The sequence below is a fragment of the Kwoniella shandongensis genome, chromosome 4 (genome assembly GCF_008629635.2).
Source record: "Kwoniella shandongensis chromosome 4, complete sequence".
NCBI lineage: Eukaryota > Fungi > Basidiomycota > Tremellomycetes > Tremellales > Cryptococcaceae > Kwoniella > Kwoniella shandongensis.
In genome coordinates this window covers 446,004-473,443 of record NC_089290.1, presented here as the reverse complement: position 1 = coordinate 473,443, position 27,440 = coordinate 446,004, and the positions used below count along the sequence as shown (strand labels likewise).

Here is a 27,440-nt window from a genome sequence, read left to right as displayed (position 1 = left end):
AGGGCCTCATTGACTGAAGCCTCTGTTGATCATCGTGACAGATCGGGAACAATGAGGACATCGTGATCGGTGAACAAGCCGTGGAAGTGTAGCATTGCTTTTGCCGTAACCAGTAGACGAGAACCGTTGCTGATATCAATGCATTTGACTGAACTGCTAGTAATGTTGTAAAGCATTTTACCAGCAGTGTTGTTGACCATGTGATGAGTAGCGCCGGAATCATTAATAAATTTATCACTACTAGTAATCATATTACTAGTACTGTGAAAGGCGAGTGCATCGTCCTAGCATTTGTTGTCTGCTATCGAGAGAGTTCGAGCGAGATTTGCAGTAGCGTCTTGTTTTGGAGTAACATTCGCCTGGGGGGTCGCTTGATCGGGTCTAGCGTTGCTTTGGGAGCAATCGATCGCGTTGTCGGAAGCAACCCAATGGATACTACACCACTTATCGCTCCACTCTCTCCTCCTTGCCTTATTCCCCTTTGTGTTCTTATTGTTTCAGAAACCGCTAGTGTAGTTTGCAGCGGCCGTATCCTCAGTAGAACGACGAGTTCACTCTGCCTGCACCGCAGCTTGCACGACTGCTGAAGTGAGCGGTCATCGAAACCATAGAGTCTGCTTGGGGTTGTTGTATGACTCTGGGAGTCCAATAGGCCTAGCATAGGCCAGCATCCGGTCGAATAGGTTCTCTTTACCGCTGCTGTTGATTTGCGCATGAGCAGAGCGAATCGAGGCCATTCGCTTTGTCGGGTCCTCTCCTTCAAAGGCTGGGATCGTCCACATCTGTTGGAGAAGGTGGATTTGCCGAGCTCCAACTGCTGCAAAGTATGATGATTTGAGCTCGTTCCAGAGATAGACAGGGTTGCAGATGATGATAGAGCGTGCTTGGGAAGAGAGGGAGGATTGCACAACCGGAGATAGCGATTGGATGATAATGGCAAACACCTTACAATTCCCATCATGCATAGTTCTCAAATCCCTTCAAATTGACAGCACGGTAGCGGGTAGCGCTTCTCTCCTTCTTCTGACATCCTAGAGAACTTGAGCAAGTGAGAGTATAGCCTTCAACTAGTAAGATATCGAATGAAATACTCGTTGATACTCAGATGAATGCCAGACGGGTTTGCTTATTGGAGTAGTAACAGGCTTGTTATACCGAAATTGTGATGACTGTTTAGCTGAGCAGCTAATGGTCCCTGGGAGTGCGGAGCATCCGGTATGGCGGTGGGGTATGTGTGTCGATAAACGGCAAGGCGCAGAACCTGTTGTTTCTACAGCATGCAGGTCCCCGGTTTGCAGTTGTCATGCTGACACAACACTCTGCAGACAACCGAAGTGCATCACACATAAACATTCGTCGATCACGATGAGTCTGGTGGTGCTTTACGATCTTGGGGATACGCTCATGACAAAACGAGAACAAGCGTGTCCGACAAACGTACCTCTGGCATGTCCACCATAGTAGTGAGGATTCGACCGACCGAGGGTGAAGAAGGATGACAAAAAGGTCAGGGTTAGCTGACTGCATGCCTGCCGAGAAGTAAAGCATAACGGCTAGAAACTAGAAGAACGGTTAAAAGTTCAACTTGTGTACATCTTTGGGTTGTGCTGCAGGACTAGGTATGCCGTGTGAGCAACAAGGCGAGATTTATGGAGAATCAATGGACTGCGATTGAAAGACATAGCACTGCATTCAATAACATAGGCAGCAAAGGCAGTTCATCTGAGCTGGGCGCACAAGGGCATTGCCGGCTGATCCCACCGCCGTGCAGCCGAGTGCGATGGGTGTGCTAAGCATGCCAGGTGCATTATCATGGGGTAGACACGTGATACTACATCCGAAGTCCAACCATCGATGGTACTATACAATGCATGATAAAGACATGCAGCGATTACTTTTTGAAAATACAGATAATACTGAAGTGTAGGAGGGGCCCAAGTGACGAGAGTTTGGAGCAAACACGCGCACAGACAGAAGGCAAGCGAATTGTCCCAGACGGAGTGAGCCAAGCAGCGATGAGTGTGGGTTGGATGGATGCGTTCACATTTAGAAGCACAGCAAGTGAATGGAGGTGTAGTGGTACAGCGTAACGGGCGGAAAGGAGTCAGCTTGTGAAACAGACACCAAAGAAGTACACAGGAAAAGGGGAACTTGCTCTTCGTCTTCCAATACATGCCTGAACATATATTATCAGCTAGTGTCGACTGACGACTGGGCTGGCGACTCACTCTAATCCAACCTTCTGACCACGTGAGTGCTTCGCAGACGTACCCCAGACCATGGCTAATCATGGTCAATGCGATGTCAGTTTGGAACACATCGCAACAGGGAGCTTATGCGTACCATTGCGGAACTGTTTGAGAATCTCCTTGTGGATCGCGTTACAGAAGTCCTCAACGGTGCAGCGCCCACGTCTGAGTACTACGGGCGAGGAATAGTCTGGTTGTTGACCTCTTGGTTTAGTGTACCTGTGAATGACGTGGTCAGACGATGTCCAAGCATAAAGTAGAGGCTAGAAACATACACTCGAACCAAATTCAGCTTGTCCCACATAACTTCGAGAAGCTCATCGATGTTAAGCCACAATTTGGATGAGATGGGGACCGAATTAGGAATCTTGTGTGCCGATGCGTTAACCCTTGTCCAGACGAAGCGGCAGATTGATGACGCACCTTATACAAGAGGTCCAACTCTTCTATACTGATTGCATCAATCTTGTTAAGCACAAAGATGGCGGGCACGTAGACACTGCAGGCAAGCAAGTAGTCAGCCAGCGCCGTACATAGCAGTGTCAGTCATACATACCGGTTGCCCTCGACAACGTCGATGAAATCTTCAATGGTAGCGTCTGGTTGATGGATGGCAACAGCGGCGTTGCTCATCCTATACTCGGACAATACTGCTTTGATTTCTTGAGCATCAATCTTTGTCAATGGAACTGTATTCGTAATGGCAACCTGTATCATCATGAGGTCAGTGTACAGACTCTTGTGATGACAAGCGGGAGGCTTCTCACTCCTCCGCTTTCCTTCTTCCTGACAGTGATAGCAGGCGGCTTCTTGTTCAATCGAATACCGAAGCCCTCCAATTCGTTTGTAAGGATGGCCAAGTCGTTCAGCGGTTTCAAGACATCCAGAACAATGAAGATGAGATTACAGGTTCGGGCAACAGCGATGACTTGTCGACCTCGACCTTTACCGTCTTTGGCTCCCTCAATGATACCTGGTTAAAAGAGACGGAGGTGAGCAACAAATCCACTACGGACACAAGAGTGTTATGATAGAATGGACCAACCTGGCAAATCCAATATTTGTAACCGTGCTCCGTTATAAGTCATTGTTCCTGGTACTGTTGTAAGTGTTGTGAACTCGTAGGAGGCGGCTTCCGAGTGTGTTCCCCTATATTGCAAAGAAGGTCAAAAAAAGGGAGAACGATAGCTTCGCACTGGCTGGACATGAACCTACGTTAGCTTGGACATGAGTGTCGATTTGCCCTTCAAGGCATCAAACGTGTCAGCGCATTAATCACGACGTCCAGAGGACTGAATCAACATACTACACTGGGGAAGCCGACGAATCCTACACTCGCAATACCGGTCCTCGCAACATCGAAACCTATTCCGGGTCCACCACCACCACCTCCTGGGGGAGCTATCAATTCTCGACGAAGCTTGGCGAGTTTTGCTATTGTGCACAATAAGGTCAGCACCGCGTTCCACTTGGAAAACTGTTCAATAAAGGTTTGTCGTACCTTTGAGTTGACCTAAATGATACCTGGAGCCGATAACAAGGGGTGTCAGCTGTCAGGTTTCTTACATCAAAGAATATAGTGGGCGCACTCTGTGGCCTTGTTTTTCTGTTGGGACCGACATTAGCAGACGTCACATACTTCCAGAGATCGAGTCCTCACCTGCGTCTTGGCCATCTCGTCCTCGATGTCTTTGATCTGTTGGAAGAGAGTGTCAGTGACCAAGTCATGTCGCTGGAAGAAAAGGTGGAAGGTGGGGAAGCTGAGGCGTATACGTGGGAGCTCATAACAAGCTAGATGATTGGGCACACCTTTTGAGCGGTCGTCATGCTGGGCGTGTATCTACTATGCGGTCGATTACTATGTACGATGAGGGTGATGAAAAAGAACTGAAGTATGACTTTATGAAAAAGGAGGAGGAACGAGTTAGGCAACATCATCATTTTTGAGGCAAGCGAACCTGATCCTCGACCCAGCCCCACGTGGCATTACGATTTGACTTTACCACTGTTTGTATTTGGCATTAGTTTAGCTTTTTGCTCCCGCTAATCAGGAATTCTAACGAAACGTACAGTGTATTCGATTGCTCGTAATTGAGCCTGTAATGGTCGTAACTTATCAGTTGGGTAGGTTGGGATGGATGGTGCCCTGCGCAACTGTGGATGGCATTGAATCAATCAACTTTTCGCTCATCTCTTTCCCCCACTATTCATTCGTTCTCGTCTACAACCCCCAACGTCAAGCTACGGGGATCGCTCGTACTGGTCGCAATCACCCATATATATCCTACTGTATCATGGCACACCCTCTAACTCAGCAACCACCTTCGTCTCTCCCCTTCGCTTTCGCCGCCCGCCCATCCCCACTCGCTTTCGGTTTCGGTCTCCCCTCGACATCGAGTAGTTCTTCCTCCGTCTTGAATACTCCAAACAAAGCATCAACTACGACCTGGCCAACATTTTCATCCTCACCTTCCAAAGTGACAGCGTCTCGACTTAGGTTGAACCCTTCCCCGAATGTTACGCATACGTCACTGAAGCGCTCTCGACAATCTCGGTCCCCCTCCTCCTCCCCACCTCTCACGCCCAGCTTTTCAACATCCATACACTCGAATATTCGCGTGGACCGTTCGCAGTCGAAAGTAGACTTGTCAGAGGTCGCTGGCCTTGCTTTGCAGGATCCTCTCACTTCCTACGCTGGAAAGAGCAAACAGCCAAAACGTACCAGGTTGACGGCAGATAAGAATGACCAGACATTGGGCGAGGACATTGACGTCGGCATTCTACTTGGTGAGTGTGACATGTGAATTTGATCCTGCGATATCTAATAGCGTATTAGCCACTCTTCCCCCTTCCGCTCACCTGCCGATACTTCTTCAAGTATTGCGGGATAATCCATCGTTGTCCGCATCCATCCTTCCTCAGATACCTCGACCGGACTTGCGATCGTGTATCAACGAGCTTGAATGTGGTCTGGATCGCATTCGCAAACTCGTTGGGCCTATACAGTCCATGTACGGCCTTCAGACCAGTGTTTCCTCTGCTAGACGTTGGGAGCGCGTACGCGATGAGGTGGAGACATTCTGCCGAACTGTAAGTCTGTTTCGGCCATACTTAGACGAAAGTTCTAACCAAATCTGACAGGCGTCAACATACATTCGGTATATCACATCAACTTCACCTGGAGCGACGGCTATAGATCCACAGTCCCTCTTCGCTCTCCTCCACCCCCTTACTACGCATCTGCTTTTCCTGCTCGCTCTCATACCCTCGTCTTCACCTTTCGGAAATGGGATTCAAAGTGCAACTCCTGGCAATGTGGTCCTAGAGTTAGCGAAACTCATTCTTTCCAAGTGGAACACGTGGATCCTCGAATTGGCGGCGGAAGTGAATGACAGAGGGGGCATGTACCCTTATTCCGTTGTGATCCAGTGGGCCGATACTCTCGACCATATCGTCTCGGGACCCTCAACATCCTCGTCTGATCAATCGATCGTTCCACACTGGTCGAGCTCGTCGTCTACTGTTCAGTCTCCCGAACCTGATTCGCAATCACTTCAACCTTCTTTCCGTGAAGCGTTTGTACCCATCCGTGATCAATTCTTGACCAGGGTTGGATGGCTCGTCGGTCGATCTCGTTCGAATTTCAACTAGTGCCCTAGTGATCAAGCAAACACTGCTACGTACGCCAAATCGAGTCACGGCGATATCATGTATCAAACTTCATCTCCGCAATGCTCCTCGAACGATCGTTCATCTTCCATACTGTATATATCCTTGTTGTTGCTTGTATATAAGTCATGTTATCGCGTTAAGTTATGAACCGGGTTATCGCATCTCGCTCGGTGACTTACGTAAGGTATCCACATCCTCCTCGGTGAAATCGGGCCGAGCTACGTGTTATCACAAAGCTGATATCGTCTGGTCATCATCACCCATCTCAAATCACTCACCTCAGCTATCGATCAGTATAGCACATTGGAATCAAATCCCTCGAAGCCAATCCTACATCATGCCAAAGATTCTTGTGTGAGCTCAACGCGTCGAGGGTTGTCTCCTACTATGTTGCTAATGTGCGCTCACCGGCTGTGATTCAGCACCCGTCATTTGGGCCAGCAGGCTATGACTGTTCTTGAGCAGTCTGGTTTGGATTTGATTGTCAATCCTGAAGACGCCGCTCCTAGCCGAGATTGGGTACTGGGTCATCTTGCCAACCCCGAGGTACAGGCTATTTGCTTGATGCACAGTCAGCCCAGTGATAAAGTGGATGAGCAACTCTTGGATGCCGCAAGCCCCAACTTGCGTTGTGTTTCTACTTTCAGTGTCGGTTATGGTATGTCTATCACTCCACAACCCTTCAAGACGCTAACGAAGTCGATTTTACTTTTTGCTCTCTGCAGACCACATAAACGTCAAAGCTGCGAACGCTCGTGGGGTCAAGGTGGGACACACACCTGGAGTCCTTGACGATGCTGGTGAGTTTCCAATGAAGAAGTAGGTCCCAGACAGCAGGCTGACTATCGGAACAGTCGCGGACCTCACTGTGATGCTCGTATTGATGACCTTACGAAGAGTGGGGGAAAGCATTCAGCTCGTAAGGAGTGGCGGGGTGAGTTTACCTTCTCGTTGGGTCCGCATTCGCTAAGCCGGTAAACTGTAGTGGCCGCAACTTCCATGGGCGCCGTTTGTCAATTGCGGACAGTCAATCAGCCATCCGTCCTTGACTATTGGATTCCTTGGCTTTGGCCGTATCTCCCAGGCGGCTCTGGAGAGGTTGTTGGTCTTCACCAACAAGACAGACCGCCCTCAGATCATCTACAATTCCTCTCGAAGAAGGGACAATCAGGACACCATCGATGCCGACTTCTCGAAGCGGTACGGGGTGGACGTCAAGAGAGTGGAGAAAGAAGAGTTGGCGGCCAAGTCTGACATCCTGATTGTCTTGTGTGATCTGAATCCTTCCACCAAGGATCTGGTCAACAAGAGCTTCTTCGAGCAGATGAAGGAATCTGCTATTCTTGTGAACGTTGCGAGGGTGAGCTTTCCAGTATGAATAGCTCTCACATGAGCTGACTTATGCGTCCTTGAACTGTGTAGGGTCCTATCGTGAACTCGGAGGATCTCCACGAAGCGCTCACAACAGGTCAGATCTGGGGAGCTGGATTGGACGTGCTCACCGGAGAGCCAAATATCACTGCAGACCACCCTCTCTTGCATGTGAAGAACTGTAAGTCCACATGAGGCTGCTCGAAGCTATTCTTCGTAGCCATCTGACATCCGCGCAGGTCTCGTATTACCGCATCTAGGCTCCGCCGATTACGACACGCGAAACAAAATGGCTGAGCTTTGTCAGTGTATCACTAAAAACACCTGCTGAGCGGTCGCTGATGGTCTGATTTAGGTGCCCGCAATGCAATTGCAGCTGTCAGAGGCGATGAGCTTCTGGCGGAGGTCAAGCTTTAGTAGAAATGAAAGTCGGATAGCAGAAAATAGATGGATACATATGCAGCGCTACATGAAGCATAAGGCTAAATTATAAAGATCTATGTCAATGATTTGAATCATTCTTCGCCAAGTAATTAAAACCGTGATAAGGAGCGAGTTGACCTTTTTTTAAGGGGCGACTGCAGTGATATCGGAAGTGCGAGGCTCGGCAGGCTGTTGACTGCGTTTGCCAAACATGCCCCTTCTGCCAGAGACGGGTGCCGCGGGTGTAGTGCCATTAACAGCAGTGTTACCATACTTCTCCCTATCGTGAACAGCCGAAGTTGAGAACTTGCCCGAAGACAGTTGCAGAAGAGTGAGATCGAGTCTCGACAAGGTTGCCAAGTGGTATACGGTGTAGACAGGTTTGGCCAAAACGTCAAGGATTCCGTAAAAGATCATCTCGGAGTCTGGAGAGATGACATTGGCACCATCGGCAAGCTGCGACCGACATCAGTACGTGTCGGTATCATTGTACTCCACCTCAAACACTCACCCCCCAGGCGATTGGATACAACAACCAAAGGAACGACAAGATGGCGGCAGATCTCGTGAAGGTGGTCTTGAAATCGGCCCCAATGACTCCGGCACTCTTTCGAGCTGGTCCAGCAAGCACCCACCAGATCTGCAGGCGAACGTCAGTCCACATCAGACGAGAACATCGGTAAGAGGATTCAATATACTCACGTAGAAGAGAGCCGCGCAACCGAAAGCGTAGAATCCCCACTTGTAGGTGGAGGGGACAAGGCCACCAACCAATCCGGTAACGATCATGACCAAGTCGAAGTAGCAAAGAGCAATGATGTCGGACAAGGGAAGACCAGATGCCAACACCAGGGTCAATAGCAGGGCAGGTGTAGTCTAAAGCGGGAGACGATGTGTGAGTTCCATCATCCACAATGTTGCACATTGAAACTTACGACGACCCAATCGATGTATCGGACATACTGTAAGCTCAAATGAGTCAGCGAAGCACTTCGTGACCCGTATAGAAAGGTGCACTAGACCCCAGAACTCACCCAGAACTGCCTAGACGTTCCAGCGGCATAACCCATGTGAGCGAATTCGGTCGAAACCGGGGTGCTACCAAGGTTAGATGCCATTGAGAAGTACGAAATGGCAGCAGTTGTAAGGATAAACTGCATATAAACGATATGAGCATGTTTGCTTCTCACAACGAAGAATGTCTGCCTCACCATGGCTAGCTGGTGGAAGACCCTCTGACCTCGGGGCAATTTGAACTGCCAGATGAAGACAACAATATCGGTGAATGTCATGATCGCAAATACCGCCCACAGCCAATCGGAGCCGTGGGTGGTAATATGCTGGGTAGCATTGGGAGGATTGGCGGTGAGCGCGCCGTTGGGCATTGTGTTGGTGATACTGGATTGTTTGGTTAGAGGTTAAAAAGTAGCAGAATGAAGGAGATTGACAGTTCAGCGGATCGGACAGTGAATTTATGTAGATTCTGTCAAAACAAAAAAACATGATCGGTTGCTGTAACCAAGACGTCATCAATGGATGTCGTCTAGGCCAACGTATGTTACAATATCGCAAGCGGCATCTCGGTTCATGATCCAGACCAAGCGTGATGTAAATCGACTGCTGCCGGCTTGAGAATGGTGGTGTAAGGCCACCACCTCCCAAGATGGGAAAACCTGCAGTGACGTATTTCGATTGATTGCTGACTATTTTTACGTTTCCCGCGATCGAGGCAAGTCGAGTGACTAACCAAGAAAACTATTTTTGGGCATCTCTTTACACTCTCTTCTCGTAATATAGTTGTCACTTACGAGAAGGCACAATTTGTTACATGCACCGCTGTCGCTGGAATCTCACCCAAACGGTTGCGTGCGAGACCAACGTACTCAAGGTATGATACCGGCAAACACTTCGGCAGCTAGCCTAGTATTTACCTCGCTACCGTGTCGTCACCGCAGCGTGGCGTTCCCAGACACCGAATGCAGATTCCTTGGAACAGCACCAGCCACTCGATGATATCATACCTTATTGTCACATACAACCAATGAATCGTACTGATGCTAGTCTGCCTATCGTCACCCTTGTGGGGGGGGCGTTAGACATCCTCTATGCTGATATTCAAACGCCCGTAACAGTATATTATTCAATTTCGGGATATCAATTGGCTTCGCGAGAAATCCAAAGAATGCCGATTCGTCACATCGTCGTCGGGTGTCCTGCAGATCGAGTGTCAACGCATCAACTCCACCGATGTACGTGCGACGAAAGAACTTACCTGATCAACGTTTGCGCTGAGTGCGACTACACATGGATTCCCACTGAGCGGGGACTGCTTGAGACGGTCATGTGTGCTGAATCCATCAAGCATTGGCATTTGTAGATCCAGGAGAATCAAATCGAATCGTTGTGACTCGGCAGCCTGGATTGCGTCAAGTCCACAAGATGCCAAGTCCACTTGCGTATACCCGAACAATTCCAACACGCGTTTACCAACTGTCAAGTTGACGCTGTTGTCGTCCACTACAAGTATCTTCAAGGGATGTGACTGCGATGGACAGTCAACACGTTGTGCTGGAGTGTACGTCACCCCTCAGCATAGCTCACCTTTGCGAACAGTTTGTTTATGAGCTTCTTGTGCTTGACGCGACTCGCATCTTTCACGCCGTCGAGGCCGTTTCGCAATGCGTTGTAAAGGGATTCAAACTTGATTGGTCTTGCCACGATCGTTTCGCGCTTTACATCTTGTCAATATTGCACTCTCACCACTGAGATATCACTCACAGCAATACCGAAATCCCGCATCGATTTGGTCAAATCAAGACTACGGACCAAGAATATGAACTGGGCATCAGTTAAGAATGCAGCTTCAAACATACCTTAGCTTCTGGCTGAAGTTTTCGCATCTGATCCAGCAGAGATGTCGTGAGCAGCTCGGTGTCTACAAGTATAAAGTCGAATTGGCGAGTGGAGTTCAATCCTTCTGGATGGTCTTTCACCAGGCAATCCTCAACCGCCTCCGTGAATCGGACAGGCTCGCAATTAAGTGCACCAAGACTACTAGATTTCAGTAACGCTCTGTTGAACGACGTGGCCTTACTCACTTTTGCTCCAACATCTCCCACCAAGGATGCGCCGGGCACACGATGAAACAGCTCCTATGAAACCTTTCAGCATCTGGGTCTTGAACTCCGCCTTAATGACTAACTTGGACTTTTCAAAACGCTGCCAATGCCGTTCACCCTCGGGAGACGTTTCAGTCTTGAACGTGAACTCGAAGGAACTACCCTTGCCGTATTCAGAGCTGGCGGTACAATTCCCTTCTAGCAGAACGGCGAGATCCTTCGAGATGATAAGACCCAAACCTGCAGAGATGTCAGCTTTTAGGCTTCCAGCACTAGACTTACCACTCCCACCATGATTACGAGTGATAGAAGAATCTACTTGAGAGAATGATTTGAACAACTTGTCCATTTCTGCGGGCGCTATTAGCATATCAAGACCCGTGTATTGCTTACTTTCTGCTGGTATACCGATGCCCTAATCTGATCAGCAAAGTCAAGCATTGCGAGAACATACCGTGTCTCTCACGACAACCGAAATGCTCAGTCGATTCTCTTCCGACGTCGAGAAGGTCCATCGGACTGTGACCATTCCCTTGCGAGTGAATTTGACAGCGTTCGATAGCAGATTGAGCAAGACCTGCCGATCAGCAGACGAGAGCCAATTTGGTACTAACCTGTTTAACTCGGAACGGATCGCCCAGAAGACCTGGAGGATCTTCCTTGAAAGATGTGATAAGACAAACTTCTACATCTTTCGCCTGGGCGGCAGGCGCAATTGTATCCAGAGCCCCCTCGACGACCTCCCGCAGAGTGAAGGGTATTCTCTCCAGGATGACAGAATTGCTTTCTAATCGAGCGTGATCGAGGATATTGTTGATAAGACCAAGCAGGTCGTGCGCACTGGATTGGATAGTGCCGATGTGCTCCCTTTGCACAGCGGAAAGGCCTGTACTCTCTTCCAGGACCGCTGCAAGACCCTGTGGGACACCGTGCGGTCAGCTCAAGCAATCAAACGGCGAGGGAAGCATTCACCAGAACCGCTGACAAGGGGCTTCGCAGCTCGTGGCTGCATTGGCTCAGGAATTGTGTTTTCGCGGCTAAAGCATTCTGAAGCTGACTCGTTCGTTGGTCAACCTCCATACTTAACCGACGCGTGAAGGAAACGTTGGCCGTGATGATAGTACTAAGAGTGGCGAGGCATGTGATTACTTCCCGTTTGTTCGACGACATGTCCCCGCTCGAAGTGGTGGATGATGAGAGAAGGATCACCTGCCGCGTCAGTACTGCCACCGAGAACCGGGACGTACCCCAACTTGTGTTCCTTGGTTTGATATTGGTAGACAGAGTAACGTTTTAGGTAATCTATCCCCGTAGAATGGATCGGGACGTAGCTTCGATAAGCTAGCAACTTTGACAATCGCCTGTCACCATCAGCAGAGCAAACATCTAAATACTCACCCTACCAGTACGAGCGACGTGAAGCATGTAAGCGACCGGGCACACCTTACGACTCATACTGTCGTTGAAGTTTAGGTCGTGCGCCGCTATTTGACCGTAGTGCCCACCGGCCCGAAGGCGCATATTGGTCAGGTCTTGTTCGTCCCGCAGCGCTATGGCGGCGTAATCGGCACGAACGTACTATCTCGTTAGCACCTCAGATGATCGTAGGTCAACGTACTTGACACAGAATGTCCAAAAGCGTGCAAAGTAGTGTGGACGGATCCCTCTGGGAGGCCAGCGCCAAGGAGGACCTGACAAAGCTGAGAATCACCGTCAACTGACGGGCCACATTGGTCACTCACGTCAGTGCATCCAGGTTTTTTTCTACGTCGGGCATCAGATCCTCTTCGACGGGCGAGTGATTGGTCGACCGAATCGAATCTGTGTTCATCGACATGGAACGATCCGAGGCAGGCGGAGTGAGAGGGTCCGCATGCTTCATGAGGTAGACCTGAGATGGCAGCGTTTGGGGTTGAACAGGCCGTCGACATATAGAGGGAAACCTCTTCAAAAGGAGCTGACATAGTGCGGGCATCCCAGCTCTTTCATACGAATGGAAAGCAGCTCGTACAAAGCCAACCATGAGCCGAGTACTGCCGGTTGCCGAGCGGATGCATTCGGCCATGTGAACGTTGAGCAGTCCTGTTTGTCAACACTTTCCAAGACTGTTTGATCTTACCAGCAAGAGCATGATGCTCGTCGTTCTCCAATGATGTGATGACACACTCCACAGCGGGCAGCGCCTGCATAATGCCTTGGCCGATACACCGTAAAGCGTGCAAGACATCCATCCGGGCTCGATAGTCGGGATCTATTCGTCAACACGACTACTTGAACATCAGACTTACTCTTCACATGTCTCTGAAGGCAGTGGTACAGCTGACCAGGCGCACTCTTCGGGTCTTGATTGAAAGATCCAGTACGGATGTGGATGATCAGGGCTAGAAACGACCACTCCACTCCACAAAGTTGGCCCTGCAGAGCATGCGCCAAGTCCTGACCCGCCAACATAAGCTGTTCTTGCACTGACAGGGGTGCGTTGTAGAACACCGCGAGTCGAAGTGACAGTAGATGCAGAAGGGCCGTGTGCATGTGAAGACCTCGGACAGCCTCTTTGTTGCTCGATGAGACGAATACTCCGAGAAGAGTCCAAGGTTCAGGTTGCTCCGCCAGTGACAGTAGGTTTTCGGCATATTGGAGAACTGGGTAATCAACGATTGCACGCTTCAGATTGACTTACAGCTATCCAAAAGCAGACGGAACGGGGATGACAAGTGTCTTCGAAGTGTGTCGTATCGCTTGACCGAAGCAGGGTCTGTCATACACATGCCACTAAAAGCCCGTCCTCCCATCTCCGTGTAAAGTACGAAACACGCAAGCTCGTAATCGCCCATTGTTATGCAATGCTCAAAAGCTTGTTCCAGCAAAGGGAGCACCCTACACGGTGGTGTCCATACCTAACATTCAGCGCGGTCCTTGCCATTCTCAAGCTTACGTGAGATTGCCCGCAATAAACGGTTAAACCGCTGCTGTTGAGAGACGATGTGGGACGCCGGTCCGCCAAGCGCTTAGCAAGAAGGCATAATTCCTCCCTCATCTCGTTGTCCTCAATCTTAAATTGTTTCAGCTGTGGTTGGATAGATCTGACACTTACTGTCATTGCGTACAGTCCTGCCATATATACGGTTGCTTCGTGTACTCTGCAAACGGTGGACACCAAGGTCATCCCAAGAGCAAATACCACATCCCTCTCTGCAGGCTGAGCCGAGTAAATGGCAGTCCTTTACCAGGTCAGCTAAGAGCTAGACGATGAAGGCTTACCCAGCATAAACTATCGAGATGGTCAGTTACATGCCCTCTGCCAAGGATGCTTACATAGCAAAACCAAGATCAACGCCTCGACATTGTCTTCCGGTATCGGCTCATCCTTCAACGAATCATATATCCTTCTCACGTCTGCTGGCGTTCGAGGCAGAGATAATTTGATACGATCTGGTTTATAAGGATCGAAACCGGTCTCACGAAGGCATGTCCACGTAGATCGTATCCCTTCGGAGAAGTTTCCAGCTGATAGGTGTTGTCTCACCCGCAATGTCGTAATCTGAATCCGCTCCGCTGTGTCCACACACATGGGATCCAATGCATCCAACTGGATTCATCAGCTGAAGGCTAGTCATAGGATACTCACCTTCAAAAACGCCTGTTCATAAAGTCTGAATGCCATGCAAGACTCAACATACTGCTGAACGAAACGTATGTACAGCGGACGTTCCGCGCGGGTCCATGCGGTGCATCCGCCACTATTGGTAATGATCGCTGTACCTGTCAGCGAACGTGGTCACTGACCTAAGACTTACCGTCTGCAGTGTCGATGAACTTTTTGGCTTGCACAAAGCTTGCGGAAAGCATGGCTTTGGCACTGACCTGTATCAGTAGGCGGACGAGATCCTCCTCCGATTCTTGATAATCGCCAAGATGATGAGCCACAATGGCATGCTCAGCCGCGGTGCAGATATATACTTCGGCAAACATTTGTTGGCGCAAGAACATTGATACTCTGAAGTGAATAGAGCCAGCTTGGCTAGGGGGGATCATTCGGTACGCGGTCGCCTATGGTAGCGTCAACGCTGGTCTTGACAATTTTCTCTGGTCTGCATGCTCACCCTTTGTCTGTCATGAGTAAATCTAACGTCTTTCGAGGTCACAACGATACTGGAAGTCATTCCAACAGCGAGGTTTAGCAGCGCGGATAGGTCGCAAGGTCGTTTTTCTGACAGTTGACCCAGTAATTCTAGACTGAATCCAGAGCTCGGTAGACAAGAGAGAAGCTGAGGGTCAGCCACATGGAATGAAGGTAAACTTACACATAGGACAGTGAGGACGTCACCTGGCAACGCAGACATGAGGTGTTCAAGATACGCGTCCACACCGGAAGCGGATAGCTGCGTTTGTAAGGCTAAGGGGTCGTACCGCCATGTCAGATGTTCGAAATCGAAATGGAACACTTGTTGTTCAACCTGAAACAGGTCAGATGTCTAGACATATCCTGGGTCCACAACTTACTAGCGTGGTGAGTACCGTCTCTAGATACAGAGGATTCCCTTTGGTCTCCGCATATAGCAATCTCGCCAGTCCCCCTTGATTTTCGATTCTGCCTTTGAACGATATGCCCAGAAACGATCCCACTCCGGACTCGGATAGGCAAGCAAGGTGGAGTCCACGGCTCATAGGACTGGACGCGAATAGATTTTGGGATTCAATACGCGATGTGGATAAGATCAATGTGTTTCTGAGTGGTTGGTTCCCATCAAGCAAAGATTGCCAAAGACTCTGTTCTTCTGCTTCGATCCACTGTATGTCTTCGACGACAAGCACGAGAGGTCGAGCGGCAGTGGCGAAGAGCTGTAACAGGCGTTTGGACCAGATCTTGAAAGCTGCGACTACGTTGGTTGCCTCGGCAATTCGTACTGGTCGAAGATTAGGGTCGCTCGTCAGGAGACACCTTGTTTCGACCGGTAGCAGGCACACAAACGTTGGAAATTGGTTCCCCAGAGCTTCTCTAATCGTTTTTTGCCACGTTTGCAAGTCTTCGAGAGGATCCGTCAAAATTCCTTCGATGAGAGTTGCAAAAATATCAAGGAAAGTGGAGAGGGGTTTGTGAACATGCTCATCCAGTTTGGCGACAGCGACGAGGGTCGACTGCAACGATTTCGTGACATGTTGGACTAGACCTGACTTTCCGCTACCGCTGCACCCCCATATATTGATCGACCGTGTGATCTTCACCGTGGTTGGCGTATTTAGAAAACTGTCAATCTCGGTATCAAGATAAGAAAGCTCTTTCTCCCTTTCGATCAGATGATCCGGTAAGACGAATCGAGACATCTCATCGGTCGCACCCACTCCAAATGGAGACGACTCCGTACTGTCTCGGCAGAGAGACCCCAGAGTCTTCAAATCGTAACCCAAGGCCTCCAGCGAAATATAGCGTTCTTGACGGTCTTTCGCTAGGCAGCGCATAACGAGATCTGATAGAGCCTCGGGTGGCAATACGATTCGCCCTTTCCCAAACGATTTGGCCCGTTGAAGGTACTCGAGCAAGGGTATCGGTTGACTCACGAGATGACGCTGAATATCGGTCAACATGTCAACTTCCGCTGCCATGGGCGACTGTTGACCGGTGGAGACACAGGTAGTCAGCAGCTCGTACGCCAAGACTCCAAAGGAGTAGATCTCCGAAACGGAAGTGGGATGTCGACTTATGACCGCTTCAGGAGCGAGCCATCGAAGATTGCGACGCAGGAACCCGTCGCTTATAAAGGCTGGCCATGGGCTGATCTCCATGCTGATCTGAGCCGAAGTTCGATGCTGTGAGATGCGTCGAGAACTCGACATCCCCTCGGAGAGCTGCGCAATGGCGACACGCCCGCTGCTGGTGATGACAAATTGATGGGGTCGACAAGATACCGCGCAAAGACCTTGAGACTCCAATGCCTGTTGATCAGCACGGATCTCGAGTAGGGAGCTCACCTTGAGACACTGCACAATGCCAAACAACGCATCGCATAGTTCTCCGTATTTGGATAACGCTGATTGCTCGTCTTCCTCCGCAGTGATTGCGTCCTGACGTTCCATCCACCACACCGCCAAGTCTATTGTGTGATCGTGGTCTTCCAATGCAACGAGCCAGAGCCCGTACCGATCTTCCCACCAAGCGAGTAACTCTCGTACGAGGGAGTACTTAGGCTGACTTGCTCTTTCAGTTGTAGGAGAGATCTCAGCAGATATGGAGGCCAGGTGCGACGAGTCCAGCGCTAGGAACTGCGCGTGCTGCCGAAGCTTAGCACACGACCGGACATCGGACGCTGGTGAGAAGTAGAAGTGGACTTGTTCCTGCTGACTGGGATGTCGGAACAATGGATAATCACGAGTTGGCGTCAGTTCTGCCCGACCAGATACCCACGGGTGAGCCACATCTCTAGGATCTAGGATGACTTTGCTCAAGCCATGCTCCGAGAGAACTGATGGAGAAGGTACCGATTCGGACGGTGTGTAGGAGTTGGGAGAGGCAAGAAGGGCTGGATTGGGGAAGAGGGTCGTGTCCATGGCGAATGGAAGATCAATCGTAGGGTGTCAGTAACAAAGGGAAGCCCGCGTTTGCGGAAGATGTACACGGAAGACGGAGTGGAGAGGGGGTTGGAGCGTCTTGATACATTCAGCGACATCGTGTGTAAGAGTATCTTTTGGGTTACGGTTGGTGCTGGTGACCGGTGCAGAGGATAATGATGATGGTGACGATGCTGATGCTGCAGCTGTCTCTATCTAGACGTCGTACAACATAATGAAATCAGGGGTAGAAAAGAATCAAGGGGGCAGAGAGGAGCATAGCAGGTGAGAGGAGCGTTGGGAGGGAAAGAGAGAAGAAGGGAGAAGGGAGAAGGGAGAAGGGAGAAGGGAGAAGGGAGAAGGGATGGGAAGGCGCGAGGAGAGCAAGGTGGGAAGTAATGCGGATTCCAGCTAACGATCAGGCACCACAAAGGGGGGAAGACGGCACACCAATCCATGCAGATCACGCAAATCATGCAAATCATGGCGATTAGAAGAGTGTTGTATTATCATTACAAACTGAATCCTAATCCCCTCTAATCACATTAACCTTAAATCGTATTCACACTGCACAAAGTATTCCCTTGAGCCATACTGGTATAGCCGAGCAACCGGATTGCCGTGGTTTCCGTTTTGTTTACAACTTAGATCCCATTGCGCTTAACCTGTCTCTCGCCGACGTCATACAGATACGCCTCGTCCATCAATACAGACAGACAGACAGGACCCATGAGTATGCAGGCTTCTGCAGCTCAACCTGTGTTCAACATAGGCTCATATGATGGTGGCTTCGAGAGGATCATATCATCACCGCGCAATCCAGAACAGGATGCAAAACACAGGCAATTTGATCAAGATTTCGAGAGGTACGCCCAGTTCTAGTTGATCAACCACATACTCCCGCTCATGCTGACTTGTACAGTGCTGGTCCTTCCAAGCACTGGAATCTAAGCAACTTTGACATTGGTCGACCACTGGGCAAAGGTGAGTCAGTGTCGGAGCAGCACACGCTAATTCACCAGGTCATTTCGGACGCGTCTATCTCGCTCGCGTCAGATCTAAAGATGACCCGTTCATCCTCGTTCTCAAATGTCTTACAAAGGACGAGATCATGAGTCAAGATGTGCAAACTCAAGTAAGAAGGGAGATTGAAGTGAGATACTATACCTGCCAACGTCACATCTCAGGGGAAATGCTAACGTCTGATATATAGATCATGCAGCAGCTCAGGTACGCAAAGGCTTATCGCTACAATCGTGACTGACGTGACATACAGACATCCGAACATAATCAGACTGTACGGTTGGTTTCATGACGCGACACGGATCTTCCTCATGTTGGAGTATGCCGGTGAGCAGCTAATTTAGTGGTAGGGCGATCCATGATGCTTACCCGCAGTACAGGTCGTGGAGAGCTGTTCAAACAACTATCGAAGAACGGTCGATTCTCGGAAAAGCGGAGCAGTCGGGTGAGTCATACCCTTGGAAGCAACCGCTGACCATTGCAGTATGTGCGTCAAGTCGCCAACGGATTAGCATACCTCCATGAGAACCAGGTCATACACCGGGATATCAAGCCCGAGAATCTTCTTATTGGTGAGTCCGCGTTCTTTACGATTTGAAGGGCATATATATACACACCTATTAACGGCAATGTATAGGACTGAGCGGAGAGATCAAGATCGGAGACTTCGGTTGGAGCGTGTATTCGCCGGTTGAGAACAGGTGAGTTTTCCATACTCTCATAGCGTTTCACTGACTTGCTCCCAGCCAACGGACTCTTGCGGGGACCTTATCCTATGTTGCACCCGAGATGATATTGGGTCAGCCTTATGGGAAGAGTATCGACATATGGGTAAGTGGGCTATTCTCAATTCAAGTGATGCCGCTGACAGAATGCAGGCACTGGGGGTCTTGACATTCGAACTGATCTGCGGAGAAGAACCATTTGGAGCAGACACCACCACGGGTCCTCGGCGTAAGTCTCATCTAGTTAATCCTGCACTTGTTGCTCCTCCTATCTGACGTCCTCCCTTCCAGTTGTTCACTCACGGATTTGCCGATGTGATGTACATTTCCCAGACCATGTTTCACGACAAGCCAGATCGTTTATCCTAAGAGTAAGTTGTCTGACGTACCTGCATACTCAGCTGACCAGTGTGGCAGCTCTTACGTCTCAATCCAGCTGAACGGCTACCACTTGCTCGTGTGGCGGAAGAGTCCTGGATCCTCGATAATATGTAAAGTGGTGGGACTGCCAGAGCGTCAAAGCGACTCTTCACACAACTGTTGTAGCGTATTCGATGTTGTACTTGTATGTATCCACAATGCATAATGTCATTCATATTGTATGATGTGTACCACTTCCTTGAGTCAATCAAACCCCATTTCCTTGTTTTTTCCCTTGTTTAGGCTTTGCCATTCTGGTCTCCCCTACTACTGTCCAACCATTCTCCTCCGATTTTCCTGCCTTCTGTCGCTGCCGATTGCTTTCCGTCACATCGCTGTTTTTTATTTCCCGCTTGGATTCAACAGATCCCGGAATGAGTCGCCCTTTGCTGGTTCGCGAGGCTTTCGACGAAGTTGTGAACCGCCCAGAATCCTGAACGGTTCGAGCTGATTGATGATCATTTGCGCGATTCATGATTTCTGCTGAATACACTGATTGCGGTTTGGTCCAAACGGACGGAGTCAGACTCAAAGAGCTGACTCTAGAAGGCAAGTTGTCCGGCTTGGAGAACCCGAGTGACCTGTGGGTGGGCGAGCCTGCCGAACCTATCTTTGATGCCGGCTTTTGGATATGCTGAGCTTCGCGCAGTGGAGCAGGTGCTTCTCTGCCAAATTCCAAAGGCCCTGGGAATGAAAAATCTCGTAAAACATCATTTGTGTTGGCTGAATCTTCCTTTGAGGATGGTGTGGGACGTGTGACCGTCGCGGTTGTGTCTCGTTGCCGCTGGAGCGCGGGGAAGTCGGCGGTTGACTGTGATAAGGGCGGGAGCTCCAAGCATCGTTCAGACTGGATGTTCGCGTGTTGACCGAAATCATAAGAGGGAGGAGATTGCTGACATCGCTCCCAAATATCTTTGGTGAGTACGGCAGCATGTGTGAACTCGATGTTGACGATCTGCGATTTGAGGTACTTGCGAGAGAATGTCCAAAGACCTTGACCGCCTCGTCCCGTCCAGTCAATATACTGCAGGCGGGGCAGACGACGAGCGAATTTGCGAAGATCTTTGATATCAGCCGTAATGTGTTGTGCCTCTTCTAGATTTGTTCGAAGTTCGTCAGGAAGTGAATCCAGACCAATTGAGATCGGCGTGATCTTAGCTTTCACATTCGGCGACGGTGGCTGCTGATCATTCGTTAGGTTCAGTACGAGGCGAACCAAGTTGGGACATTTTGCGAATTGATTGGAGATACTGAGCTGTGACAAGTGTTAGCCTCGATCGGGTGACGGAAAACACTCACTATCTGGTTCAAGGAGGCCTTTATCATGACTTCCAGAACCCTTACAGACTTCGCTGACTTGAGAATCGCATCGAGGTCGCGTCCGTTAATTTCCCACCAATCCAAGCATAATTCTTCTAATGAAGCCGAGCTGCACGACAGTGCTTGTATCAAGGCCTCCGGTGGAGAAAAGGGTTCCATCTTGGTGCTAGGCTGTATGACCTGTGTTCCTCTGGGTAGGAAGGGTAGTAGTGCGGTGGGGTGCATCCTTCTGCGGACCACAAATCGTTTCAATTGGTCGAAGGGAATCTTGTGAAGTGATTGAAGGTGGTTTGTAACCCATCTATCGCTATGGTGTAAGCCTCGATTAACATATATTCGCATTCACATACGAATGGTGCTCCGTATATTCACAGATTATGATCTCTAAACTATTGAATGTGGAGGGCCAATGCTCGATCGATGCCCATGTATTCTTATCCAGCCGACCTTTGATGGAAACCAGTAAGGACAACGTCCATGGGATGTGATAAGATGCGACATACCCTCTACATCGTCGATTATGAGCGACGCCAAGCCTGCGCAAGCCTCAATAATCTCTTTCAGGCAATCTTCATTAAACCGAGTTCCAGTAGTGCTAAGCTCGAGATGTCTGAGAACACCTAGCGCACCCAATCGACTGATAGAAGAAGAGAAATACGAGTCGAGGAAGTGAGTTTCGAGTCGTAATGTGCGCAGTGCACTAGGGTGGGAGGCAAGGAGGATCAGATGGGTTGCGAGATTCTTAGCCTGAGGGACCATCAATGCTCAAGAAGATAGCCGTTAGTGGAAGCTCTCGACTCACCCCAGTCGAGCTCAGCAAGCTCAATTTTAGAACTTCAAGGCCTTCCCATCCGATACCCAATCCGACGTTTCCGTTTCCTACCACTTTGCCCCGTGCTGACTTTCCGTCAAGAGCTTGGCCGAGAGGAGAAAGTAAGTAAAGCTCTGGATTGATCCGGGGATAGGTCGGAGGATCCGATACATCGTGAGCTGGATGGAGTGGCGGACAGGACAACTCCAACCGCCGGAGGTGTTTCGAGAACGCAATAGCCTTTCATCGAGTGAGCAACGTCCAGTATGATAGTAGGAAGACTCACTTCCCACATGGGTGCCCCAATCCCTAGTCCAGATATCCACTCGAGTTCTTCAACCTCACTGCAGGTCCTTATCAACCGAGCGACAGTTTCCCAAGTACATGCCCTCGCAACATCTACCTCCACCGGCACGATAGGCTCTGTGGGAGAGATTGAAGCATCTTCATGATGTGAGATGGTCAGGACGCGCACATGTAAGGCGAGACGTGGGTACCTGTCAAGTTTGCATGAGCGCTCAGTGAGATTCCTGTAGCGTACCTGAGTATAGCGTTTATCTTCTTGGATGCACGGATGTTCGGTATCGTCGACGAAGCGGGAAGCACTACATCGATGGATCGGTAGATGACGGCAAGTGCCTCTTGGCAAAGCAGACGATTGCCGCAGAACAGGAGCGCAGGCAGAGTATTTGGTTCGAGATCGTCAATGATGGGGAAGATGACTTTCATAACGTCAGCGAAGGAATAGTCAGACTGGTGGTGCCCTTACCTCTGAACAAGGTCTGCCGATCAACTGCAGGTGATGAGTGATTGGGTGCCGTAAGTAATGTCATGGTGGGCAGAAGAGAGAGGAACGAGTGTTCATACGCAGCTCAGATGCAGTGAGAGGTGAACATGATGAATGATGAGGAAGAAAAGCAAAAGATCCAGGAGTGAGTTATTGAAAGTAGGCCAAAAGGAAGAAAGAGGGAGATTAAGACTATCATGTAGTCGAAAGGACTCTCTTTGTTTTGTGTGTGTGTGTGTGTGTGTGTGTGTGTGTGTGTGTGTGTATAAGAGAGCGAGCTTGTATATCGACGAATCGCTGAATACCACGCTGGCATGGATACTGTATGGCATGTACGATCTGGTCGATATGCATGACATGGTCCGTCTCTCATCGTCACTCATCTTGTATATGGTACAACATCTATATAAGCACGGCCTCGTCAGGTCAGCTCGTTCAGGAGGTGGTTTGAATCATGAAGTACAAGCAGACTGACTGTGCGCTTTCGCATCCGTCCTTTTTATTGTGTGCTCTGTTGTGTGGCCTTCACGCTACACGCGGCAATGATGTAGATCATCTCCAATCCTCCCGATGGTGCTCGCTGTCCACCCATATCACCCCTTCAGTCCTCTTCTCGCTAACAGCTCTTTCCATGGATCTTCACAGAAGCTCTCCTTGAAATAGCCTTGGTCATTTTCTCTCCCTTGTCCAGCTCCATGCCCGGACAGTCCCCCTCTTCCTCTTCCTCCTCCTCCTCCTCCTCTGCCCCTCGGGCCTCCTCGTCCCCTTGATTGATCAAACTGTCGAAAGTGAGGTGGTGGTACCGAAGACCCGCTATTTGAATGGGGTTGATCGCTCGGAGAGGAAGGGGGATGTGGTCTCTGCGAGAATATCAGGTTGGCGTCGCATTTTGACAGTGCGATGGAAGGCTGGATAGGAACTCACTTTGACCCCAATGTTGAGGTTATCTTGAGCAAAATCGCGAGGGCCGCTTCCGACGATGCTGTTTGAGCCACTCGCAAAATTCCTGGGGATGTCGTAGCCGCCGCTCCCTCCTCTTCCTCTTCCTCGACCACGTTTACCTCCTCCCACGGCACCCCTTGAACCCCTGCCACCACCTTCACCTCGCGTAGTGGACTGGGTATCAGGCTTCGCCGGGAGAGCTCCGTTCTTGCTTTGTTTTCCGAAAGCAATGGGTAGTCCGTGCTCGTCCATCTTTCGTCCAGTGTGATCGTTATTGGTAATTGAATGGGTGGGTGAGTTACATAGAGGCGGTGATAAGATTAAATCTCGAAGGTGGACCACTAGATGACGACGGGATCAAATCTGTGTTTAACTTGTACCACCCGGAGAATGACTCCGGCACTACCGGTACATGCTCTACTCAAGACGTCTTTCATCCCCTGTTCGACCCTGCTTCTACACTTGAAGTGTACCATCTGATTCCTCACCCAGGCAGATCCTTATCCACTCACTCTGTCAAACACTGTCCCCTTCCCTCTCCCTGCTTGAAGATCGGCAATCGTGTACCCCCCAAATCCCGTTGAAGCTGCCACGTCATGTCCGCCCCTGCAGACGCTCAAGGGCCACTGAGCTCAAGGCTGTCAGCAACCATCAAATCCACCGCTGACACTCTCGCGTCTACCGTGAAACCTGCTGAGAGTGAGCTCGCGAGATGGAGAAGGACCTTCGAGAAGTTCGCTTCGGAAGAAGTGGAAGGAAAGAAGTGAGTAGCTTTCGTTGTGCATGAACTTGGTCATGGCTTTCTTAGTAGCCAAACAGCAATCCTGACAATTTGATGGTCCACACAGGTATTTGACTCCAGCTCAGTTCGTTGACGCCATCGCACCTACGGATGAAGGGTTCAGCAAGATCAAAAGGGAGCAGTACACCAACTGTGAGGGCACATGCTTAGTTGGTCACCGAAATACAACTGACAGCTGTCTTCGTAGTGTTCCGAGTTGCCGATAGCTCCCGAAGAGGTCTCGTCTCTTTTGAGGACTTTGTTGTCTTCGAAACTCGTAAGTTAGCTCATAGGTCTGGAGAACGTTAAGGTGCTAATCTGACGCCTTCGCAGTGCTGAAACGCGTGAGTCGACGATGCTCAAAACAAGCGCACTGCTGATCATCTTTTCAATACAGCCTGACGCGGACTATCAACTCGCTTTCCAGGTCTTCGACGTGTGAGTGGAGTCCAGCTTATCAGACCTCAGGCTCATTATTACTACAGTGACGCCTCGGGATCTATCGATTACGATGAGTTCAAGGCGGTTCTGTCGGCGAACACGGCCGCGAGTGGAATCCGTGCGTGTTCTGTTCCTCAACCGATATCGTGTATTGACTCTTCGCTTCAGCCTTCGACTTTGATTGCGATTGGATGAAATTATACGTTGGCAAGAGGGGAGATCGTCACGTTCTAGGATGTGAGTGACTTCTGTTGTGTGCTCGTCCATCTGCTGATTGCGGTGCTGCAGATCACGAGTTTACTCAACTCATCAAGGGATACCAGGGTGAACGACTGAGACAAGCATTCCACCACTTTGACAGCGATGGAGATGGATACATCAACCCAGAGGAGTTTCAAAGGATTCTCGTTGAGATTGCTGGACATAAGCTGTCTGATTCTGTGTTGGAGAGGCTTCCGACGCTTTGCACCATGAACCCTGGTCGAAAGATCAGCTATTCGGAGGTCATCGCTTTCCACAACAGTGAGTAGCTTGCACAAACAGTGATGAGATCGCTGACACGTTTTCTGTAGTCATCCGAGGTACGTACAAATATGCGTGTAAGCTATGGTATATATCCTGGCTAACTTTTTGCAGAAATGGACGCTGTCGAACGTATCATCGAGCACGCGGTTCGAAGATCTAAAGATGGTCGAATCGACGTGTCAGACTTTTTGAACGAAGCAGCTGGCAGTATGCGTTACGGAATGTTCACACCTATGGAGGTTAGTTTCATCAGTCAATCAAAAGTGGACACGACTGACGCTATGACCCTGTGCAGGCGAACATCATTTGGCACTTTGCGAGCCGAGGCAATGTTGGGTCTAGCCAACGACTCGCTCTGGCTGATTTCCAATCATTGCTTGATGCTAAGGTCAGTCAGATTACTAATCACTTGACTGTTGAGCTGACATATTACAGTGGCAACCTCCTGAAGCTGCGGTCTCGACAGAAGCAGCTGTCTCAGGTGGATTCCTACAAGAAATGGCGATCTCTACGTATAATTTCGTTCAGGGTGGTATTGCTGGTGGTATCGGAGCTTATGTGAGTATACACTGCTAGAATCAGGCTGATAACGATACAGGTCGTCTATCCGATTGACTTGGTGAAGACCCGGTTCGTATTCCTACCGCCTGCTGGATAGGTCATGTCGCTAATCTCGCACTTTAGACTACAAAATCAACGATCTACTGTCGTTGGTGAGGTACTTTATCGAAATGCGGCAGACTGCGTGAGAAAAGTATACGCCAACGAAGGTGGTGTCAGGGCATTCTACAGAGGAGTCATGCCTCAGCTGGTCGGCGTCGCACCCGAAAAGGCGATCAAGTTGACCATCAACGATCTGGTCCGAAAGAAGGGAACAGATCCAGAGACTGGCAGGATCGCATTGCCTATTGAGATCTTGGCAGGTGGTTTGGCGGGTGGATGTCAAGTCGTAAGTATGACCCCCGATGTTTGATCACGTTGCTGACCTCCTAATATAGGCCGTCACGAATCCGTTGGGTAAGTTTTGAGAGCTACGACAGATGCTAACTCTAGCTTTAGAAATCACTAAGATCCGTTTGCAAATGGTACGTTCTCGACCTCAGGGGACAGGACTGGTCGCTGACAGCAGGACCTCAGGCGGGAGAGATTACTCGTGCGGAAGGTGCAGGTGCTGTTCCTCGAGGAGCGATGCATATTGTGCGACAGCTGGGTTTGGTAGGATTGTACAAGGTAGGTCGAACGTCTTTGCCGCATGGTAGCGACTGATAAGACTGTACAGGGAGCTACTGCTTGTTTTGCTAGGTGAGTTTACCCTCTGCAGCCATCGTCAAGGCCCATCGCTGATATCGTCCCGCAGAGATATACCTTTTGTGAGTATCCGCCAGCGGGATTCTGCTAACTCTGGTCAAAGTCCATGATCTATTTCACCTCGTGAGTGCCTACATACTTTCTTTGATTCTCATGCTTACCAACACCTCTTCCAGATACGCGCATCTTAAAGTAAGCCACGCAACCTTACCACATCTTAAGGCTCTCATTGACGGTCCCATAGAAAGACGTCTTCCACGAAGGACGACGAGGCAAGGTACTTAGTTTTGGCGAACTTCTCATGGCTGCTGGTATCGCTGGTATGCCCGCCGCGTATCTGTGAGTCTTACCACCTTGAATTGTCGACCTTGCCTTGACATTTCGTTCAGCACGACTCCAGCAGACGTAGTCAAGACACGTTTGCAGACCCAGGCTCGTGCTGGCCAAACCGTCTACAAGGGTGTCTCCGATGGTATCCGCAAGATCCTACAGGAGGAAGGTGTTAAAGGTATGTCTGCATTTGCCGCTGACATATTGAGAGAGCTGACGTTATGTTTTTCTGATTCAGCGCTGTACAAGGGTGGTTTGGCTCGGTGAGTGGACCATATAGAACATAGCTAATCTTGCAGTGTCATCCGATCATCACCTCAGTTCGCGGTCACGTTGGCGTGTTATGAGGTGTTCCACAAACACTTCCCCTATCCCTTCGCTCCGGCACCAGTAGTTGCGAGACCGACACATGCCGCACAGCAAGACATTTCCCGTGTCAGGGCTCGTAACGCCCTCCGTATATTACTCGACTGTAGCTCACGATTCGGTATGGTTGACTCGACCGCAGCAGCCAAGGGAGTATCGGCTTTGCCTAAATCCCTTAGGTCGTGAGGGTGAGAAGGTGCCCGATGTTCGCGTTGTGTACAGAAGGAGAGTTGTTTCGTATATAGGAGATCTTGGTAAAAACAGAGCTAAGCCTCGTGCAG

At 49.9% G+C, this 27,440-nt stretch overlaps 11 protein-coding genes across 11 annotated transcripts; 5 read left to right on the top strand and 6 right to left on the bottom strand.

Annotated features, from left to right (window-relative positions):
* Nucleotides 1-1,891: 1,891 nt before the first annotated feature.
* Nucleotides 1,892-4,076, bottom strand: CI109_102197 (uncharacterized protein; the record flags this gene model as incomplete). Its single annotated transcript, XM_032004804.2, has 15 exons — nucleotides 1,892-1,916; nucleotides 2,057-2,176; nucleotides 2,229-2,283; nucleotides 2,344-2,468; nucleotides 2,525-2,616; nucleotides 2,673-2,748; nucleotides 2,806-2,957; nucleotides 3,017-3,222; nucleotides 3,295-3,398; nucleotides 3,465-3,493; nucleotides 3,556-3,683; nucleotides 3,751-3,773; nucleotides 3,839-3,855; nucleotides 3,910-3,945; nucleotides 4,059-4,076. The coding sequence occupies 15 exons, from the start codon at nucleotides 4,074-4,076 to the stop codon at nucleotides 1,892-1,894; spliced, it is 1,206 nt and encodes a 401-aa protein (XP_031860919.2).
* Nucleotides 4,077-4,543: 467 nt separating this feature from the next.
* Nucleotides 4,544-5,900, top strand: CI109_102196 (uncharacterized protein; the record flags this gene model as incomplete). The annotated part of the gene is made up of 3 exons (XM_032004805.1): nucleotides 4,544-5,036; nucleotides 5,086-5,339; nucleotides 5,391-5,900. The coding sequence occupies 3 exons, from the start codon at nucleotides 4,544-4,546 to the stop codon at nucleotides 5,898-5,900; spliced, it is 1,257 nt and encodes a 418-aa protein (XP_031860920.1).
* A 358-nt stretch (nucleotides 5,901-6,258) lies between these two features.
* CI109_102195 (uncharacterized protein) lies at nucleotides 6,259-7,709 on the top strand (the record flags this gene model as incomplete). The annotated part of the gene is made up of 8 exons (XM_032004806.1): nucleotides 6,259-6,275; nucleotides 6,344-6,579; nucleotides 6,647-6,721; nucleotides 6,776-6,855; nucleotides 6,907-7,281; nucleotides 7,344-7,473; nucleotides 7,532-7,594; nucleotides 7,648-7,709. 8 exons carry the CDS (start codon nucleotides 6,259-6,261, stop codon nucleotides 7,707-7,709), a joined length of 1,038 nt encoding a protein of 345 aa, XP_031860921.1.
* Nucleotides 7,710-7,859: 150 nt separating this feature from the next.
* Nucleotides 7,860-9,100, bottom strand: CI109_102194 (uncharacterized protein; the record flags this gene model as incomplete). The annotated part of the gene is made up of 6 exons (XM_032004807.1): nucleotides 7,860-8,171; nucleotides 8,227-8,355; nucleotides 8,418-8,591; nucleotides 8,651-8,677; nucleotides 8,750-8,869; nucleotides 8,927-9,100. The coding sequence occupies 6 exons, from the start codon at nucleotides 9,098-9,100 to the stop codon at nucleotides 7,860-7,862; spliced, it is 936 nt and encodes a 311-aa protein (XP_031860922.1).
* Nucleotides 9,101-9,787: 687 nt separating this feature from the next.
* On the bottom strand, nucleotides 9,788-11,914 carry CI109_102193 (uncharacterized protein; the record flags this gene model as incomplete). The annotated part of the gene is made up of 11 exons (XM_065967103.1): nucleotides 9,788-9,928; nucleotides 9,988-10,257; nucleotides 10,317-10,445; nucleotides 10,494-10,533; nucleotides 10,589-10,615; nucleotides 10,814-10,867; nucleotides 10,918-11,074; nucleotides 11,117-11,185; nucleotides 11,228-11,249; nucleotides 11,449-11,751; nucleotides 11,807-11,914. The coding sequence occupies 11 exons, from the start codon at nucleotides 11,912-11,914 to the stop codon at nucleotides 9,788-9,790; spliced, it is 1,320 nt and encodes a 439-aa protein (XP_065823175.1).
* Nucleotides 11,915-14,620: 2,706 nt separating this feature from the next.
* Nucleotides 14,621-17,380, bottom strand: CI109_102192 (uncharacterized protein; the record flags this gene model as incomplete). Its single annotated transcript, XM_065967102.1, has 3 exons — nucleotides 14,621-14,884; nucleotides 14,938-15,291; nucleotides 15,338-17,380. The coding sequence occupies 3 exons, from the start codon at nucleotides 17,378-17,380 to the stop codon at nucleotides 14,621-14,623; spliced, it is 2,661 nt and encodes an 886-aa protein (XP_065823174.1).
* A 729-nt stretch (nucleotides 17,381-18,109) lies between these two features.
* CI109_102191 (uncharacterized protein) lies at nucleotides 18,110-19,623 on the top strand (the record flags this gene model as incomplete). The annotated part of the gene is made up of 12 exons (XM_065967101.1): nucleotides 18,110-18,246; nucleotides 18,303-18,368; nucleotides 18,437-18,533; nucleotides 18,594-18,610; nucleotides 18,657-18,730; nucleotides 18,784-18,848; nucleotides 18,936-18,975; nucleotides 19,041-19,104; nucleotides 19,150-19,234; nucleotides 19,282-19,357; nucleotides 19,420-19,499; nucleotides 19,546-19,623. The coding sequence occupies 12 exons, from the start codon at nucleotides 18,110-18,112 to the stop codon at nucleotides 19,621-19,623; spliced, it is 879 nt and encodes a 292-aa protein (XP_065823173.1).
* A 133-nt stretch (nucleotides 19,624-19,756) lies between these two features.
* CI109_102190 (uncharacterized protein) lies at nucleotides 19,757-22,512 on the bottom strand (the record flags this gene model as incomplete). The annotated part of the gene is made up of 8 exons (XM_065967100.1): nucleotides 19,757-20,803; nucleotides 20,848-21,175; nucleotides 21,219-21,315; nucleotides 21,372-21,615; nucleotides 21,671-21,919; nucleotides 21,966-22,176; nucleotides 22,221-22,401; nucleotides 22,449-22,512. The coding sequence occupies 8 exons, from the start codon at nucleotides 22,510-22,512 to the stop codon at nucleotides 19,757-19,759; spliced, it is 2,421 nt and encodes an 806-aa protein (XP_065823172.1).
* A 547-nt stretch (nucleotides 22,513-23,059) lies between these two features.
* On the bottom strand, nucleotides 23,060-23,660 carry CI109_102189 (uncharacterized protein; the record flags this gene model as incomplete). Its single annotated transcript, XM_032004811.1, has 2 exons — nucleotides 23,060-23,326; nucleotides 23,391-23,660. 2 exons carry the CDS (start codon nucleotides 23,658-23,660, stop codon nucleotides 23,060-23,062), a joined length of 537 nt encoding a protein of 178 aa, XP_031860926.1.
* A 344-nt stretch (nucleotides 23,661-24,004) lies between these two features.
* CI109_102188 (uncharacterized protein) lies at nucleotides 24,005-26,461 on the top strand (the record flags this gene model as incomplete). The annotated part of the gene is made up of 18 exons (XM_065967099.1): nucleotides 24,005-24,171; nucleotides 24,257-24,342; nucleotides 24,398-24,466; nucleotides 24,523-24,533; nucleotides 24,587-24,627; nucleotides 24,675-24,748; nucleotides 24,799-24,867; nucleotides 24,919-25,152; nucleotides 25,203-25,211; nucleotides 25,267-25,394; nucleotides 25,451-25,543; nucleotides 25,591-25,677; nucleotides 25,754-25,785; nucleotides 25,840-26,104; nucleotides 26,154-26,172; nucleotides 26,215-26,240; nucleotides 26,293-26,385; nucleotides 26,435-26,461. 18 exons carry the CDS (start codon nucleotides 24,005-24,007, stop codon nucleotides 26,459-26,461), a joined length of 1,530 nt encoding a protein of 509 aa, XP_065823171.1.
* A 108-nt stretch (nucleotides 26,462-26,569) lies between these two features.
* CI109_102187 (uncharacterized protein) lies at nucleotides 26,570-27,345 on the top strand (the record flags this gene model as incomplete). Its single annotated transcript, XM_065967098.1, has 6 exons — nucleotides 26,570-26,586; nucleotides 26,640-26,655; nucleotides 26,708-26,802; nucleotides 26,853-26,971; nucleotides 27,032-27,056; nucleotides 27,270-27,345. 6 exons carry the CDS (start codon nucleotides 26,570-26,572, stop codon nucleotides 27,343-27,345), a joined length of 348 nt encoding a protein of 115 aa, XP_065823170.1.
* Between the last annotated feature and the right edge of the window lie 95 nt (nucleotides 27,346-27,440).